At 37.8% G+C, this 20,126-nt stretch overlaps 1 protein-coding gene across 7 annotated transcripts in view; it reads left to right on the top strand.

Annotated features, from left to right (window-relative positions):
* The window catches only part of adgrg6 (adhesion G protein-coupled receptor G6), a 79,848-nt gene that overhangs the window by 36,152 nt on the left and 23,570 nt on the right, over positions 1 to 20,126 (top strand). For 3 of the 7 annotated variants that reach the window (XM_055232261.1, XM_055232259.1, XM_055232260.1), the window contains 5 exons: positions 8,022 to 8,087; positions 11,173 to 11,247; positions 13,177 to 13,296; positions 13,630 to 13,938; positions 15,099 to 15,164. In XM_055232261.1, coding sequence (XP_055088236.1) covers positions 8,022 to 8,087; positions 11,173 to 11,247; positions 13,177 to 13,296; positions 13,630 to 13,938; positions 15,099 to 15,164 — 636 coding nt within the window. The remainder of the gene's footprint in view (positions 1 to 8,021; positions 8,088 to 11,172; positions 11,248 to 13,176; positions 13,297 to 13,629; positions 13,939 to 15,098; positions 15,165 to 20,126) is intronic. The other 4 variants (XM_055232262.1, XM_055232264.1, XM_055232263.1 and 1 more) reach the window with 4 other exon arrangements.

Raw genomic sequence — 20,126 nt, 5'->3', positions numbered from 1 at the left:
AGAATCAGATCATGAGATTCTTACATTTTCTACAATAATCATTCTCTTTTTAATTTAATTTTTTTAATTATTTTTTTTTTTGGTTATGGTTATTACCCGCCCCGCCCCTTTGATCCCTGAAAAAAACCTCTTATAAAAAGGTTGAGAACAGCTGCTCTATAAAGTATTACATAAGCTACAACTGTATTTGTAAATTAGACAAAACATTTTTACAAAACTTTTTACGACCGTTTTGCTCCTCGTAATAACTGAACTTCACATTGGCTCTCGTTTTGATGGATTTTGGACATGTCTCCTGCTCCACTTGTGTCCCATTATCGCTTGCAAAACAGAATATTGTGATGAGAGGCCTGCACAAATGTGTGACAGAATGGTCCGTAATGAGCACATGTGTCACTGAAATGATCCAACCTTTGTGTTCTTTTCAATTACGCCCCTATTGTTCCATGATTGTCTATTTCTATAACTGATACCAGACTGGGGTAGAAAGAATGGACAGGTCTGATAGTCTAAGTATAGTGGGTTTTATTTGCTGCAGAAGCGAAGATTAAATAATTTTTGCAGTTTATGTAAAGTTTCTTTAAATCTAGATCTAACTTCTACCGTATATGAGTGACAAATGATAAACTTTGCTTAAAATCAGCTGATGTTGACTTGAATTCACGAGTTTCAACTTCTTGTTTTTCAGCTAAATTTTGAAGACTTTTGGCCAGTCAAATGATTACTTTGTTTTGAATCATTAATTGCTGTGACGACAGGCCTAATTTGTTCCCATTCTTTTAGAGAGTTACACAGAAGTGGTGCATTTGCTTAACTACATAAGGTCTTTGATGAATTGTTTTCCTTGAACCATTTTTTAAAGAAATGCTTCAAAAAGAAACACGAAATTACTTGAATTGGTTTGCGTGGGTTGTAAATTGTTTCTCTGTATTTGTATTTGTATTATATAGCCTGCAATTACCCACTTAACAAATGCAACAAGTTGAATGTGTAAGCTAGCTCTAATCCTTTTGTGGAGCATGTCAGCAGTGTTAGTAGCCACAGAGGGACATAGAAACACAAGCGTTTTTCTCCTTCAGCAGAGCTCAGTTGGTCCTCTCTCAGTTTAAGGGGTAGTCAAGTCTACAGTTGCTACAGTGAAATACTAAAATGAGATGTGTGATATTTAGTTAGAGCTATGTCTGAATGTACAACTAGTCCAGCATATGTAGTTTGACAACCAATTGTGGAGCACTAAAACTTACAAAGTATCCATGGGAGTGATGTGTGTCTCTGTGAAAATATTGTGCATTAAACTTCTATCATATTTGTTACATTAGAGATGTTTTTGTTGCTCAGGAATGCAATAAAAAAGCATGCACTGTCACTGTGAGCAGAGTAACCCCTCTCCACACATCTGACCTGTCACATTGGCTTGTCTCCATGGAGATAAATGAAGCCGACCTCCACCAGAAAGGTTACACAGAAAGAACACCTTTAGCAATTCAAGGCTACAGGTGGCTTTATTGACGCTTTTCAGATTCTCAAATGCGATGATTTCATACTAGACCAGTTTTCCCTATTGATTGCATTGTACTTTGCCATAAAATATCCAAAAATCTACAAATGTTGAACAAAATCATTTCTATTAGCGAGTAGACACAAGAACTTGCTATATCACGACAAAATTTGGACTTTTAGCAATGTAAAGTTTTAGCTTCCCTCTGCCCGCTGTATTAAATATTATTTGTCTATTGAATATATAATGTTATCTCAAACCCAGCAATGAAATGTAATTATTGAGTCTATATGACAGTGTAAAAAATGAATAGATTTAAACGTTTTCAATCTCCTTTTTGCAGAAATACATAAGATTTTATAGTAGTTTTCATATTGTTTAATTCAAATACTATCTTTGAATTTAATTTGACCTAGAAGTCTCCAATCGAATCCCCAAAGTCCTTATCGCCTTGACTTAAATTCCCGCTTTTCTTGTGCCTTGTGTTCGTTTCTCACTGTGGCATTGATCAGGGATTTGCTCTAAACACACTTAAGGCGCACATAATTGATCCTGATGGGAGCCTCTGATTACCACAGCACAAACAAAACAAGCCACACGCGACGAGGCCTGAGACACCGGGGCAGAGGGACAAGCAGGAGATCGATAGAGATTCAGCGCAAACAGATTCAATTCAAACACTTTATATATGTATTTGTTTCTATAAGGGTGTCGTGTGCTATTAACTGCAATCAAAGACGAGATTACTGTTAGGTTTAGGGTTAGTAGAAGAGGGTTAGGGGATTAGGGGATAGGGTTACTTCTCCATGTCTCCACTCTTCACCAGAAAAACTACGCAGTGCATCTTTAACTCTCCATAAGACGATGACAATATGAGAAAATATCAGGAAGGGCATCCAATAAATTCCTCAATGTTCTTTCACTCGACCATGACTCTTTTGTTCACTGAAAGTTTATGTGCAAATGTAGCTCTTAAACATTATATAAAGTCCATTGAAGTGGTCTGAGTAGAAAGACAAATTGTCCCGGACATCTCGTGGACATTTGAAGTTTTTACGGTCCTTCAAAACGACCACTCAGTGTAAGTTAGTCTGAGTCTGTTTTGAATCGTCACTTTACAGCCTAAGAAAGTCAGCTGGTTGTTTTTCCACTCCTCGCTAAGTGAACATTTTATAGATTGTGAAAACGCATTGTTACTTTATTCTGTGGAGACCTTTACCGTTTCCAATGCGCGCCTGTGGTAAAAGTGCAAATGAGGAGTGCAAGAAATGAGAACGGACTATTTTTAGCAATAATATTTGGTTTTAGTGTTGGGAGCGCCATAATATCAAATGTATAAGTACACTATTATATGTAAGTTTTGTAGTTCGAGCGTGCACCTTTTGTTTGTCTATAAAAATGTTATTCAGGTATTGATTTTTTTTTGTAAGCATTGAGAGCAGCCTGATTCAATTTGCTGCTTCAGTGCCAGACAATGAAAGAAATGTGTAACTATTATTGTGACATTGTTGTGGTAATAATTGGATTGGTTTGCTCCAGTGAGGTCTAGTATCAAGGACAGTTACAACATGGTAATAGTATCAAGTAGGTCTCTAAAAGTACAATATATATAGAGTAAATTAGTTGAATACTTTTGTGATAATATCTGTGTAATCCCTCAGTCGTCCAGGTATGATCCATAGTGAAATAAAAATTCAAATCTGGACAAAAGGTTGTAGGAGTGAAGACGTTTTATAGTAATCTGACCAGAACTGAAGAAGCTAAACATCTTCCCTTTTTTACTTTTGCTGATAATACCTATGTTCATTAGTCGTTTACTGCATGTACTGTATATATTCCTCGCAGATCCAGTGACTTTGACAGTGTATTATTTATGTTTCTTCAAATAACCTATGGCTTTCATATTAATTCAGTGTTGTATCAATCAGAAGTACATGTTTTGACTGCTCGTGTCAGTGTCAGGGAGGCAGAGCGGTACCAGGCGTATTATGAAACACAAATATTATTGGAGATCCGAATAAGCAGCAGCCATTTTGAATTATAATGTTTTTCAAAAATAGTTGATATGGTACCAAGGGATTTTTGTTGTCTTAAAAAACATTGAATAAGACTTAGGCAAACATAAATAACAGTAGTATAAGAGTAATAAAAATGCCAAAAATAAAGGTGTGTAGCCAGATAAGCAACGCCTCAGCTAATGGGAGTAGTTTTTAGCTATTAGTAGTAAACAACTTGATATAAAACAAGCATACATTAAGGAGTGCAGTAGTAGAGGTAGTAGTAGTACTGGTAGTAGTAGTAGTAACAGTAGTAGTTGTACTGATCTTATTGATAAAGATAAAAGTCTTATTACCAAACCCTGGCCCTTGCCCTACGTCTATATCCTCCCTCGTTAATCTTGTTTACTTTGAAAATGGGGCTTAGTTTTTTTACGAGCTTGCTGTTGCCTCCCGCAGTTGTACAGCTCTTTTCATGTTTGTCCTGTCTCTCTAATGAGTTGAGAGTTTGATGCCGGGGGCCAAACAGCGCCTGGCGACTGCTGTGTTATATGTACTGTGTATATAGAGACCACTTGTGTAACTTATGTAACCTGTAAGAGCTTAAGTAATGAAAGACCACCAGTAAAACACGGTTGTGACATAAGGTAAGGGCAGATGATACTTTTAATACAGGTTACAAAGTAGTAGTAGTAGTAGTAGTAGCAATAGCCTTGTAGTAGTAATTGCAGTTCCAATTGTAGTATTAGTAGCAGTAGTTGTAGTAGCAGTGGTGGAATCTTTACAGTGGATGCTTTTTACTTTTACATCACTACATTTAACAGCAGGTAACTGTACTTTCTACTCGACTGTATTTTTAAACTGGACTGAAAAGTATAAGTACTTTTTATTATTTTTTGAGACCTGCTGAAAAGTTTGAGGGGTTTATCTTTAACACATTTGTAGTCTGAGCAAACAAAATATAAAAATAAAAACAGGTATTGTAAAGATTGAAAATCTTTATCAGAATCAACACATTTGAAGCTTCATTAGATTTTAAAATGTGCGTGGAATACTGTTTTCTCTTTAAGTACATTTTAAACAGTTAATACTTTTATTGAAGTAGATTTTTTCAGGTGATACTTTTCCTTTTTACGTAAGTTTTTTTGTTTTGTTTTTTTGCTCCAGTATCTATACTTTTACTTAAGTAACAAGTATTTCTTCTAGTAGTAGTAGTAGTAGTCCTAAAGATAAATAGTACATGTGCATTGGCTGGTGTCACTGCCTGAGTAAATTATGAGCCTAGAGCAAACAATAGCATGTTTATGATGGAGTTAAAATAGCTCGTAATATAACACACACAATGTAATTCTGATATTATGTTTTAAAATAAAGATGGAGAGGTGTGGAAAGCGTTTATCACTCATGGCAACCATTAATTCATAATGAACAGTTAGTTTGATTTTAGAATAATTCAGGCTTAGTAACTCCCTAATTGTGACTCCTGACTCCTCCTTTATGAAGTAGTTGCTAAGCCTGAATCATTCCTAATAAACTATCAGTTGCTTATGAATGAAGCCTTTTTTCATGCTTTACGACAAAATAAGGTGTAGTTATTAAAAGTTTTCTTCTCTTCTGTTATAAAGAAGCAGTTGGTCGTCAGTATTTGTGCATTAGTTGTTCAGCCGCATGTAAATAACAAACATGTTTTTGTCAGTAATGAGCCACTGCCTGGTCACCGCTCATTACCTCAATTATACAGCCTTAGTTATACTCGGAGTCAGGAGAGGTGAAGCAGCGGGGGAAGTCAACTGTTGTAATTATATATATATATATATATATATATATATATATATATATATATATATATATATATATATATATATATATATATATATATATATATATATATATATATATATATATATATATATATATATATATATATATATATATATATATAATTGTCTTTTGAATATATATTAACTGTTTTTTGTTGCACTTTATCACCAAAGAAAGTTCCTAGTTTGTGAGCTGTGTTCACTGACAATGTTGCTTTGCTTGAAATATTCCACAGTACAGCATTAAACATTTATATCTGGCAAATATTCAGTCACAGCGGCTTTATTGTATTGAAAAACTGTCTCGCATCCTCACTCAGAGGGGTCGCCTCTCCACAGATCTGACCAGTAGCTTGGACTAATAGCATCACCTGCTCGTTTCCATGGAGATAGATAAGTCTAATGCCATGCAGTGCAACGTTATGTTAGTTAGACTGTATAATACCACTGTAAACCACCAAGAAGGTCCCAGGATTGATTCCATTCCACACTGCTGTTGTGCCCTTTAGCAAGACACTGCAGACTGCGTAAATGTGTCTTCCGGTTGTGATATGTAGCTGTCCAGGACTAAACAAGGGCTAAACCAGGACTAAACCCATACTAACCAGGACTAAACCAGGACAAAACCAAAACTAAACCCGGACTAAAGCCAGACTAAACCAGGACTAAATCAGGAGTAAACCAGGACTAAATCGGACTAAACCAGAATAAACCAAGACTAAATCGGACTAAACCAGACTAAACCAGGACTAAACCCGGACTAAACCAAAACTAAACAGGACTAAACCAGGAGTAAAACCAGACTAAACCCAGACTAAGCCAGGACTAAACCAGGACTAAACCAAAACTAAACCAGGACTAAACCCAGACTAAACTAGGACTAAACCAGGACTAAACTGTCACTGTGCGTGTCTTTCATACATTTAAAATTCACTATAATTTCATATGAGTGTTTGTGAATAGCTGGTGAATTATGAAACATCTTTTAACTTTCTCGTACCTGTTTTGGAAAAAAATCCTGACTACAGCTTTATGTCAGCGTAGTTCTGAGTAATGCTGAGACAAATTTTACAACTTGGCAGCGAATTTGCTTATTGATCGCATTTAAACACGGACCATCAAAAGTAAATAAATATAACAATATATAATTGCACCTATAGGAATCCCAAGTTAGCATTTTCGGAGTATTAAAATCTTTCTTGGAGGCTGGCCGTGTTTCTTCCCTCATTAGCTCTCTGACCCTTTGTCCACTATTTTTACAGTCTCCAATCTTTGCTGCCAGGGACTTTTTGGACCATATTTTGATTTTAACGGCTCATAATTACAACCAGGTGGACTTAAGCACAAGTTGGTCCAGCTGCTCGGGTCCTTTAGCTGAGTTTAGCCTCTCGGGTTTCTACAGGGAGCGATAAAAGTCAAAGTATGTAAAAGTGAGGGCCACACTGCTGAATGAAAGCATGAGTCTGCACAATCCAATGCTGAACCATGATCAGTGAATTCCTCTGGTAGTTGGGAAAGCACGCTGCTCCTATCTGTGTGGCTCTTTTAGGAGGCTGGTCACATACAGGGTAATAAGGGATGGGTTTTTTTTTTTTTTTTTTTTTTTTTTTTTGCAAATCAAAGTAATGATGTGGACATGTTGCTTTCTTTTTCTTATGCTTACAAGTTCAGGCCTTTGTAGTTTTCTCTGGCAAATTTAAGACTCATATTTAGTAGTAGCAGTAGTAGTATTCGCAGAAGTGGTAATTTAAAATGCTACACAGTATTCTTTACAGTTTGCTGTTTATTCGAGTTAAAATGTTGCATAATTTGCCATTTTTATGTTCAGTGAAAGAGGAAGAGTAATTGTAAGAGCAACTGTCAGGACAAAACATTTGATTTAAAAATTCCTAATTCAAATTATGAAATATGTAATAATGCACCAAAGGATAGACCACACTATATTGTTAATGTATATTGTGTTGTTAAATATTGTTACTTCAAACTAAATATTAATTAAATGGGAGAAGGGAGTATGCTGTCGGAAAACTACTCAGAAGTACAGTTTCTTTAAAAAGTTGCACAAGTGAGTGTAAATGACATGTGTATATATGTAAATGGACATAGCTAACCTGCTAGCCACTGCGTTCCAAACAGGAAGTGAGCATGAGCGCACTTCCGGCTCCATCAGTTCTGGCTCCAATTCACTTTGTATTGAAAAGCTGCCGCCCCTCTCTCTGTATTTGCTGCTGTCAGACTTGACGTTTTGGTTTTAAAATGTTCATATTTATCTGTGCTACATGACCCTGGCGCCCGCCCTCTGTTAAATCAGCGGTGTGGGCGAGATGAGGCGTTACCTTTAACAGCCTCGCTCCGGATTGGCTCCTTGGTTGCTATAATACTCACAGTCGGAATTCCAAATATGGAGCTCCAAATTTGTCCCTATAACCGCTCGCCTCTATGAGCTTCATTTGACTGGAGCTGAACGCTATGGGTGACGTCCCACTCACATAGTCCACTTCTTTATACTGTCTGGTCCCACCTCTCACACATATTTGAATGAATGAGTTTTGAGCAAATGTAGAGTTTAAATTTTGTTTTTAAATGTAGTTTGATTGTGAACATTACTAGATATGTAAGTAGCAGGCAGATAAAAGTAGAACTGTAAAATAATGAAGCCTTGTTATTCAAACTTCTTAACTTTTGTGTGTTTTTGTCTTTGTAAAGGTGTGTCTCCACCGAGCATCACGCCTCTCACCTCCAGCTGTGCCTCCTCAGACCTGGGCTGTCCAGGTAGGAAATAAATCCACTTTAAAGTCACCAGCCACAAACCAGCAGCACGTCTAATTGACTTGGTCTTTAGTATTTTACAGTTTTATTTGTCAAGTTTTCATGCTCAGGCTTAGATAGATTTTTCTTTCTGAAATTGATTTTTTTTGTATTTGGTAGTATAGAAAATCAGCGTGTATACATGCTCCCTGGTAAACACTGAAAACATACAGATTCACTAAGAGCACAATCATTCTATACAATAGCCCAATCACATGCGTCTGTGCAATCAGTCTATCTGCGGTCATCCACTCTCCTCAGATAAACCCTGTGTCCGGGAGGAAAGCTGCATTCAAATATGAAGGACATTTTTTATTGCATACCCCAGAGATATCTCCTGCCCTGAACGAAAAACCAGACTTACATGGACACACATTATTTAAACACACCCGGAAGAGGCGTACATTGAACAAGCTAATGTTGGCTAATTATAGTAATAAACAAATATTAATTGTCACATTTATGATGTGAACATTATGATGTTATGAACCAAACAGTGTTAAATTTAGTTTTGGCCTTAGTTTTCTGCTTTTTTTTGTTTAAGTCTAACTTTTGTTGACAATAATGTAAAGCTTTTTATTTAACTATGGTAAATTGCAGTGGTGGAATGTAACAAAGTAGAAGTAGTAAAATACTGTACTTCAGTATAAATTTGAGGTATCTCTTCTTTAATTAAGTACATTTTAGAGTGGACACTTTTTACTTTTACTCCACTACATTTTTTAACAGGACTGAAAAGTAAAAGTATTTTTTATTATTCTTCGAGACCTGCTGAAAAGTCTGAGGATTTTTAACACGTTCATAATTTGAGCAAATAAAAATATACAAATGTAAACAGCGAGAAAACTTTTTAAAAAACTATCGATTCAGTTGTTTCTGCTGAACAAAATTCATCACAAATCTTTATCAAAATCACTACATTTGAAGCTTTATTATATCTCAAAATATGCGTAATCTTTTTTTTTTTTTACTCTTTAAGTACATTTTTAAATGGGTACTTATATATTTTTACTTAAGTAGATTTTTCCATGTCATACATTTACTTTTATTTGGGTATTTGTTTGTTCCAGTATCTGTACTTTTACTTAAGTAACACAATTGAGTACCTCTTCCCCACTGGGGAACTGCATTACTTTCTAGAACATGACGTGTTCCTGGGCCATTGAGTTTGTATGGTCTGGTTTGATAGGGTTGAAAATGGAACTTGGATTTAGTCTTCACTTGTTCCTTTCACTCATTTATTTTCAACAAAATGATATATATTTTTATTTAGTTTTTGTTCAATTTTAGTCAGCAAAAAATATGAAAAACACTAATGCAAATGTTTGAGTTGATGAAATTAATGCTGCAATAGATAGACAGAAAAAAGAGCTCAACAAAAATTGAGAACCAGTGTGTTTTTGGCTCATATAAAGAGTATACCTATATGATCTGTATATAGTAATAGTCTCCAGCTAGGTACTCCTGACCAGGCGTGGATCTGAAAAAGAACCTTTTTGCTCCTGACACATTCTGGGTCAAATCCAAAACCATAAATTAAAGCACACACTTCCTCCAACTATATGCTCACCTCTTATCTCGTGGGAAGTGGAATACTCGACCTGGTTTAATGAATTGTTCAGTGATTGCTATGTAAAAGGTACATTCTGGGTAAACATGATATCAAACTAAAACAGGAAGTCCCATCTGGCTTGTGGACAGTAGCCGTTGGTCAAAACACTTTAGAGGACATGAGGCCACAGGAGTTTGAATGTCAGTTCTCACACTCTGCACACCGAGGGACATTTATTGTGAAAGGTCAGCGCTGTTGAATGATGCCACAGGGACAGAGGCACGGAAGACTTTAGACTTTCTCCAGAATTTAACTGAAATGATTAGAGCAGCAGTGGAAGTCAGATCTCAATGGACCATGTAGCTGGACGTCACTAATATTTCAGGAATTTTTGGCTTCATTATGCTTGTGTCTGGTCATCAGAACATCTCCCCGAGTTTAGATGGAAGTGATTGACAGGTTAGCCAATCAGGGACACATGGTCTCTCTGTATCAAAACAAATATGGCTGCTTACAAGGAGTCAAGAAAAGAAAAAAAAATATCACAGGGAACTGAAAACCATTTTTAATTAAAGCGGAATTAATTAGTAAAGCACACAACATTATTAATCTGAGGAGAGAGACGTTTGGTGGCCCCACGTTTCCTATTTGTCACTGAAGAGAAAGTTCCTGTAATTAACGAACCAAATTAAACCACTTTAAATTATGTGATTGTAATTTAAACATCATTCATACCACAGTGAAATCTTAATATATTTGCATTTGTAGGCTTGATCAGGGGCGGCGCCGGGGGATGGGGAGATGGGGGGGGCCTCTAGCCTCCACCCCCCCACCTCCACCCCAGAGCTCCTCCAAAGATTTTTGCCCCACTTTCATAGCACATACAATCTTGATAAGAAAAATGTTGTTGAAACAGCAACCATACAGTGTTCAGAATGACAGAATTCCATATTAATTTTCATAAATCACTACAGGGGTTTACTACATTTAAACTTGTTTACAACAGTGAAGAGGGAGGGGATGGGCTCGCCTCCACATAAGACTCTCAATTAACATATTAAGTGAGTGCCAACATTGACGAACTTAGCACCCCATAGCTTCTCCAATCAAAACTATCTGGTGCCGCCCCTGGATTCGATTCTACCCTCTGCATTTGACCCATCCTTCAATCAGTGCCACATTGAAAACAGTCAGGAGCAAGGATCAAGATTATCTAGCTGGAGGTTGGGCACACTGCATGTTTTATGGTTGTTTTGGATAATGAGAACCCAATTTAACACTTTCATTCATCATTTGAGCAAAGGTAAGTTGGTTCAAATGCTGGTTAATTGTATCATTGGTTTATTTTGCCATGTCAATCCTCCAGGTATTGTTCAAACAGTTGTCTTAAGTGAGATGTTGCTACACCCATGCATTGCTCATGTCTCCGTATGAACCCATATACCCCTCCTGGCTCACTGGTCTCTGCTTGTCTGTGCTCTGATCCTCCTGTCACAGCCTCTTCCTCTGCCTCCAACCCATCCACTGCCTCCACTAACTCCACCCCTGATACTAATGCCGCCACCAGCCACGGTAAGACCCCACCCCATCGCCAAACTGCTTTACCCCTTCTAATGCTTTGAGTTTTAGAATGATCTTACGTGGTTTATTTTATTTTGTACTGTGCGATATCTTATCTTGACCTCGGAAATGATTGCTATGATTTGGTACAGTCGCAAACCAAATGTACTTGACAAACAATCGCAGATGTCCCAACTTATGGTTCACACTGTAATTTGCAAAATCAGCTTGCAATCAGCTGTGAAAATGACAAACGAACACAGACTTTAAAAATACAGTTTATTCCACACTTTCAAGCATTTCAAGTATTTAAAAATTGTTGCACATCAAAGTTGTGAGTTGCTGTCGAACTTTGCAATCAAGAGAAATAAACTGAACTTGTAGAATTTTGCTCAAATTTACCGTGTATATTCCCAGATATTTTAGCATTTTGGTTTTCTTTTTCAGTGGAAGTCAGTGCGGGAATAGCTATTTTCACAATCATGTAGGTCAATTGCCCTTATTGGACATTGTATTACTTGGCTCTGTGGCTATTATAACAGGATACAGGTTCTTACTACACCTAAATATAGCCTTTCACAGATACGAAAAATACGCCAAAACCAATGGGCAACCTTTACTGTATTGTGTTCCTGTTCCTTCATAAAAGTTAAGCAAACATTTCATTTATCACTGATTCCGTTCTCCGTTTCTGGGGTAATTATAAGTTTATTCAGACTTGTGGCATTGCTCCCCTCCTCGTGTAGCTGAGCCCGCTGCCAGCTCCTCTCTGGCCTCTGGGTTACTTTCCACATTATGAGCTCTCTTGTGTAAATAGACTGGCACTATATTCGCTTCAGTGCTCCAAAAACAATATGAATATTTCTTCCCAGTTATGATTCCCATTTTCAAACCGAGTTAATACGGACCAGGGCCTTCTCTATTCATTTTTATCCACTAGCTTTAACCCCCAGAACATTTTAGCAGTTGTCCAATCTCAGTTGACTAAATCCCACGGCAGAGCGTATCTACCACCAGTCATGTTTTAAAATGGGGGCTTAAATTAATTTTTTGTACTTTTTTTGCGCCAATCATCAGGGTCACCTCTCTACAGATCTGACCTGTAACTTGGCCTAGTGGTGTCACCTGCTTGCCTCCACGGAGATAGATAAGTTCAATCAATGTCATACTGTGAAACAATTTTGGCAAAGCTCATAGCATCTCAGTTAAGACTATAAGATGGAGCCTCAACCAGAAGTTACACAGTGCACTTTTTAAAAGTCACATATGCAACATAATCTTTTTCCCAAGTCTGAAAATCTAGCTTGAACCCAGAAAAAAAAAAAGCATTCATATATTTTTTTTTTTAATCCATTTCTGCTCTTAATGACTAGGTCAAAAGAACAAGGTGCATATTATCTCCATCAGAAACGAAGGCCTGGCTGGATGTACATTTCCTATAGTTAATTAACAACATTCTTCCCCATCTATCTTCAACTGTGGAATTGTACAGCTGAATACATTTTAAACCATGTATTTAATAAGACATGGTCAGAAACGCATAGCTTGGTGGAATATATTTAGGCATATGAATGTTTTATGTTTTATTATATTATTTCATAGCCATGGGGGAAAAGTTAAGGTACCACAAAAGCAAAGAGTGAAATGTCTTTGATGAAGCCTTATGATGGTAACAGTAATAGTAGCAGTAACAGTAGATTTGAAATAGCTGTAGCAATGATTTACATTTCGAGCTGCCGTACAATATGCGTAACAGGCAATAGCAATAGTATTTGTACTAGAAATAGTAGTATCAGATATTGCAGCAGTAGTAGTAGCCATAGGATGGAGCCAAAGAGGTGAAAGAAAGTGTAAGTAATTTTTGCTCATCTTTTAAGACAAGGGTAATCTAGCTTTTGTGATTTAAATTTTGTTGATTTTTATGTTTGCTTAACGCTGCAGCTCTGTCACCTCCCACCCCTCCATCTACCACCCCCAGCACTGCTCCACCCGCTTCACCCAATAACCAGACTCTAACTGCAGCCGCCAGCTCCACCTCCACTCCCCCCTCCTCTGCTGGTGGTAAGGCTGCCCCATAATGCTGCTTTTACTTTCCCAGGAAGCATTTTATAATTCAATTATTTAAGCAATTCAAAATATTATACATATCTGAACCATCTTTATACGTACACACACTGTCCCTCCAGTCACATTCCTATAAGCATCACGATGATGAAACCATCTGTTGCCTTTGGACAGATGGACCACATCTTAATCATCATTTTCTACTGCATCTTTATAGACTGCTAAATGGTTTCTGGGAAATATTATTTTTGCACAAACTGTCAAAAACATGCTTTTTTTACAATATGCATTTGTATTTTAATTTCATTGCTAACTTCTTTTGCTAACCAGCTTTGCCAACCACTCCCATGAACACCACCTACCTGCCTACTACCATCGCTTCTACCACCGGTGCTAACGTTACTGTAAGCAACTACGCTAACAGCTCTGCTAGCATCCGACCTACCATTACTACTAGCAACACTACCATGACTGTAAGCATCAGTGGTACCACAACTGCTGTGGTTAACACTACCACCATTGTCACCAATGCTTCAGTCAATGCTACAGTCAGTGCTACAGTCAGTGCTACAGTCAATGCTACAGTCAATGCTACTGCTTCACCTGCTAACGCTACTGCAACCAGCACTACTGCAAGTGGTAAGACAACACTGCACTCATGTTTTCAGTTAGCGTAGTGTATGTCAAAACTGCTTTGTTGTAGGCTAGGCTATTCTAGTCTAGTTTATTGTACATTGTCAGTGGGGATTTCATTAGCTAACTAAAACTTACCGGAATTAAAATGTATGCCTATAAATGATACACAGTTGGTAAAATTAATGGCAGCATTGTTTAAGTACCCAACAGTTTTTTCTCTTAAATTATTCAATTTTGGGGTTTTTTCCCTTGAAATTGTATTGTAAAAGCAGAACTTTGTGGGGAAAAAAATACAACTACACATTGCCTATAATCTAAATTGTATCCACTGCAAATATGAAAGAAAAAGCCATGTGAGTCACTATGACACTGGCATGAGAGCTGATCGGCTCTGCAAGGATGGTCCACCTTCACTTTTCTGTCTGAAAAAGATGCTCTAAAGCTGTGCTAGTGGCCAAAAATGAATGTAGGTGAATATTAGTCATGTGCGAAAGGATTTCTGAGGCCCAAGTTAAATAGATTTAAATTCATACTTTATTTTTGAGGGCCCTTCCATAAATCTCAGAGGTAAATCCATCCTTGTTCTGTTTTATGTATTTTAAATGATGTGGAAAAACATGTGTTGAATTATAATGAGCAGATTGGGATTAATCTTTGCAATATTTGGCGTACATACTTATCATAAACAAAGGCACCTCCATATTTCTTTATTTCATCTTGGAATATATAAAGGGAAATCCTTTATATATTCACATCTTGTCATTCAGGTGAGATACCTCGAATGAAAAAGACTTGATGAATGTGAATGTGCCACCTTGAGATAATACAATTGTGTAACCTTGAGCTCCATTTGCAGTGTGAAAATCTACAATAGGACTAATTAATGTAAGGGCTATGTATCAGGAGACTAGTAGACTATAGAGTTTTGAAAAGGCTTTACTGTGTTTATTTATTCAGATATAAAATACATTTATTAACTAAGGGGAAACAATGCTAGTATTACAATTGCCCAATTGCTGTAATACTAATATCCCTATTTACTTTCTTTTGACTGAGAAGTGCAGTAAATACAAAAGGTTGTGAAAGTTTAGCGTGTTGTTCTGCTGTATATGGCTTTAGCGATTGTGCTAACTCCATTATTATTGCTCTTTACCCTTTTTTAGCACAACAGTCCAGCATCTCATGGACAACAGTCACTAACCATCCATCTACTAACCCAGCTGCGCATGGTAAGAATGAGCTGTTGAATTTGCACTGCAGTTAATCCCACAAATGAAATCATAAATATTGTTTTGTTTTTGTTTGTTAAACTAAGTTTAATACATCTAAATAAGTGTATTATCTAGTAGCGATACCTGTTACTATTGTAAGCTACTCTTGTAAACTTGTGTAAAGGTTGTGGCTACCATCTATGTTGGTGTAACATTCAGCAAGTTCAGAAATCATTAATTATAACTATCTCATAAAATATCTTGCTTCAACTTTAACACTCAACTCTTAAGATCCTGCATGCCACAATGTTTGCTTCTATCCCAGCTTTGAACCCATCAATCTTTCTTTCAATCAAGCCTGTCTTATTCACTGCATGTATTTTCCAGGAGCATCCACTACTAACCCATCAGCAACTAACTTAGCTGCTACCTCTGCTCCCTCTTGGGGTAAGGCATAGTTTGGATGCAGGTTTGGACCAGTTGTATTTCAAGGTTTACTACATCATTCAGAGTTGGATTTCTTCTTCACATTGATCTTTTAGAGTTTCTCACTCGGGCTTTGATCGATTTTTTTTTTTCTTGATTACCTTGTTATTTCAAATTAAATTACCAAGACTAATACAGCTAAAACTAGACTGTATAAAGAATTATTCTGTCATTATTTTCACATATCTGTATTGTGTTTTCTTCAGGTGTTAAATTTAATATATTAGATTTTGGTTTTGGTTTATCATTAGACAGTATATGTTGTTGCACTTTTTTCATCACACTGGCATATGTCCCTTCTCCATTTTGGTGACAGTAAAGAAGACTACACGGTCCTCACAAAGCACAATCTCCAATTTGGATGTGAAAATTACCTCTGCGCAAAAATCGAAGATGTCAACTTCCAGTTTATATTTACACAGGATTTCGCAAGTTCCTATACATTTTGCAAAACCTTTGCAAAGATTAGTCCGAAGTCTTCTAAGCCAACCACCTCACTCCAGATTTTCACCCCCAACTGTGAGGCCTCCAACTGTGAGGCCTCCAACTGTGAGGCCTCCAACTGGGACAACAGCTCGAGCTCCCCGACCTCAGAGACATCGGAGCTCTAAAACCTCACTTGGGTTCATCTCCACTCCTCTAATATCACAAGGAAGAAAACGACAAACTGGATCAAGACGGCCGATATTTGGAACGTCACCTAGACCGCTAACAGTTCATGTCACAAAACCTCCGGGTGAATTCACAACAACCCCTAAACCCAAATACTATACAGGAAGGTTTACAACTGTCATGAGAAGACTTACATCTAGACCTCCCAATAGCCATTTCACAAAGCAGTCGCCGTACCAACCAGCAAATGGAAATTCTGCTACAACCACTGCAAAGCTAATGGATAGGGGTTCTCCAAAAACAACAAAAAGTAAGGACCAAAACCAAAATTTTACAAAATCTACCTTTACAATTTCTGGGATTTTGCTCACGGTAACACAAAAACCTAGACTGGATCGGTTAAAAACCACAGTTACTACTCTTACTACCACTGCTACCTCCACTTTTAAAAATGCTGGACAGTTTGCAACTAGTGCACCACAAAATAACAAAATACCAAAAACTACTAACCAAAGTTACAATATGTACACTGTTACAAGTAAGACTACTGGAGAAAATACTGCAATTGCTAGTAAAGTTAGCATAACAAGTTCCAAAGCCTTGAACTTTTCTCAAAAAAAAGAGGAAACTGCACCCATTTTGCTATCATCATTACTATCGTCTTCATCTCTGAGCAATAGGAAGAACAAGCAAAGATGGTCACCTGTTAGCATAATTAGCCAGGTTAACCATTCAGTGCCTACTGGTAACTGGACTGACCCCATAGAATCTCCAGTTATAGAATACGCATCTGGCAGTGAACCGTTTTTGTATGATTTGGGAGATTTTGGCGATGTTGGTGATGTTTTTAGCTTGTACGATTTCAGCTATTCATTGGAAGAACCACCTAGCATTGAATTCCCTGTGCTAAATCAAGGTGAAAGTCAAAATGTGGACGCAATGACTATGCAGGCAAAAATTGAAGATGCAGTCCCTTTGATAAATCCCACTCCAACGTTGCCAGGGAGTTCTTCTACTGTAGCAGACAATGTTAAGACAATGCTAAGCTTACTCCACTCCAACTCTCGTGTTCCTATATTAATCCCATCTCCAGTGCATCAAGCAACCGAACTGGATTCAGGACCCCTTACTGCCACAAATGTTGCTTCTGGAGTGCTTGCCGAATGGCCCATAGTAGCAAATTCATCAATACGCACACCCTCCAAACCTCTTGAGGCTGTACAATCTTCCACATTGCCTTTTCAAGATAGTCCCAATACAACACAAATGCTTTCATCGCTTTCTTCGCTCGCTCCCGTGGTCACTCCTGCACTTACTAGCCCTTCCCCGTTTGCCCAAGCGCTTGTTCCAACTCGGCTCCCAGATATTGATTTTGCACGCATTGCTTTATCTGATAGAGATAGCTTGCTGTCCCAGATGTCTTTGTTGCCGTCTATGAATTTGCTGTCAAAGCTTCAAAGCACATCTACACTGACAATGCACAACAGTAGTTCGGGGCTGCCAGTCACTAACACTTCTCAAAATTTTACACATGGTGGTTCGCAAACAGATTATTCTCATTCTGGATCAATAGTTAAAGAAGGTACTGTCTTCTTTGACCCTATCACTCCTCCTCTTCCTGTTCAAAGTGAAATCTTCCCTTCCACGTCTAGGCCTCAATCTCCCTTACTAAATATTTTACAACCTTCCTTCAACTCTTTGTCAGTCTTGCGTGATCGTACGTGGCATCCAAGCAGCGCATATTCTCCTATAGATGAAATTTCACATTATTTTGACCGTAAGCTCTCTACGACTCCTCTGCCAAGAAACTGGGACCAGAGCGAGCACTTGGATATTGATAGAAAAAGTACTTTAAACTTTTTTTCTATTTATCCCTCCTCTCTCTCTACTTCGTCCAACACCCTGTCTGCAACTACACAGTCCCTTTTACCACATTTTGATGGCTTGTCACACACTCCTTCACACACTGCATTGACAGGGCAGGCTGCTGCACGGCCGGGAAAGTCAGAAAATACAGACATTAAACCTAATCCTACAGCTAATGTGGATTTGTTTAATTTTCAGAACAATTTGACTTTTAATAGAGATTTATGGCATGTTTTCCAACTATCCCCTACTCTTGGAGGTCTCGCTACTCCAACACTGAATTTGTTGAATCCGTCTCTAGACAGTACCACCCAATTCAGTTCTGCATCTACAGCCCCAAAGACATCAAGGCTGTATGCACATATTTTAAACCTTACATCACATCTTGCACAAACTTTAGCTCATGCCAATTCAAGAAGCTCACTGGACACGCTAACGCCAAGTGTTCCTGTTACACGCTACATTTTAACACCAACAATGGACGTTTTTAGACCCTCCCCTTCATATATTGGTGCCATTGCTTCTTCTTTTGCCTCTACTCCCAAAGCACCAATAACCATTTCCTATACTCATACAGTGCTTACGATGCAATCTAGCTCAAGTATGTCTGACTTGTTTATGTCACCCACTGCAAAATCTTCTGAATTCCTCCAACCCACATTAGCAGTAATCCAGCCTTATCCCACTTCGCCAAACCACAATGATACTAAGCATTTGAGGGAGCAAAATTTGTCAAGTAGCCATTTGAATTTTGACGAGCAAGCTTTTAGAGTCCATGGCGGTAAAGTGGAAAAAGCAGAATCCACTTCAAGTCGCGCGGATTCAGGTGACAATAGAGCTGTTTTAGTGAATAACTTTGAAGGAGTGGATACGTCAAGGCTTGTTCCAACTATATCGCCCATTAGTATCACAACAAAGAAGCATATCTCTGCTATTTTTGACATTGCCGACATTGCGCCCAAAATTCACATGCTGGAAAGCTCAGAGGAAGAAACTTTTCTAGACCAAAGTGCAAGTTATAATGTGACAGACAAACTGCAAATGGACCACGTTTTGAATACTGAAAAGACTACCGCTTTTTCTCCCAAACCTACTTTTGCAAAATCAAGCCCTATTCACCCTGACCTCCCGCTAGTTTATGGCCTAAATGTGCCCCCTTTTAGTGCACCCTCCATACCACACGCTGGTTCAAATATCAATGACCCAGATCAAGAGCAGAGGCCTGGGATACAAGACCGCCCACCCAGCCATACAAATCAGCCAAATGGGACCACGGCCATATTGACACACAATTCAACCAAGGCTAAAAATATATCAGAAATTGTTGGGATTTTGATGGAAGGCAAAATAGACCTAGATCTACCTGAAAATGTTGGGGATATTTCTAAGGCAGTTGCAAGATTTGACAAAACAGCAAGTTCAGAAGATGCACGCAGCAGTGAAGAGAAAGCTGTTTTTACTACCACAAAACAACCACCATCAACACAGAAAATAATTAGCAATGTTGGAAACAAAATGGCCACTTTGAATCCTTCTAAAGTTACAAGGAAGTCGAAAATGCCTTGCCAATGTAACCGTCATTTTACCTGTGTGTGTGGACTGACACCAGGAAACAGTATGTGATGAAGTAACCCCAGTAGAAGTAGAAACTCAACTTGTAGTACAAATCAAAGTAGTATCATATTGTGTATTCAGTCTTGAAGTCCTTAATATGAAAATTACATGTATGCTAAAATGTAAAAACACTATGATAGCCACAGTTGGAGGTAGCATATTTATTATTATTATTTTTTTTTATTTAACTGTGCTATTTAACCTTTCTGGGAGGGGCTGTGTCACTTGTTTCCATACTGATTTTTATTGCTTTGTCTGGAATGTTCCGTAATAAAAAATGCAGTCTTACTTTAAACGATGTTGCCTTTCCACAGATCTCACCTGGTGAGAGCTGCTTGTCTCCACGGAGATAGTTAGGCTTAATGCACTGTGTAATATTCGAGGCAAATCAATAGCATCTCC

The sequence above is a fragment of the Periophthalmus magnuspinnatus genome, chromosome 24 (assembly GCF_009829125.3).
Source record: "Periophthalmus magnuspinnatus isolate fPerMag1 chromosome 24, fPerMag1.2.pri, whole genome shotgun sequence".
NCBI classification, from domain to species: domain Eukaryota; kingdom Metazoa; phylum Chordata; class Actinopteri; order Gobiiformes; family Gobiidae; genus Periophthalmus; species Periophthalmus magnuspinnatus.
This window is presented reverse-complemented; position numbering and strand designations above follow the sequence as displayed.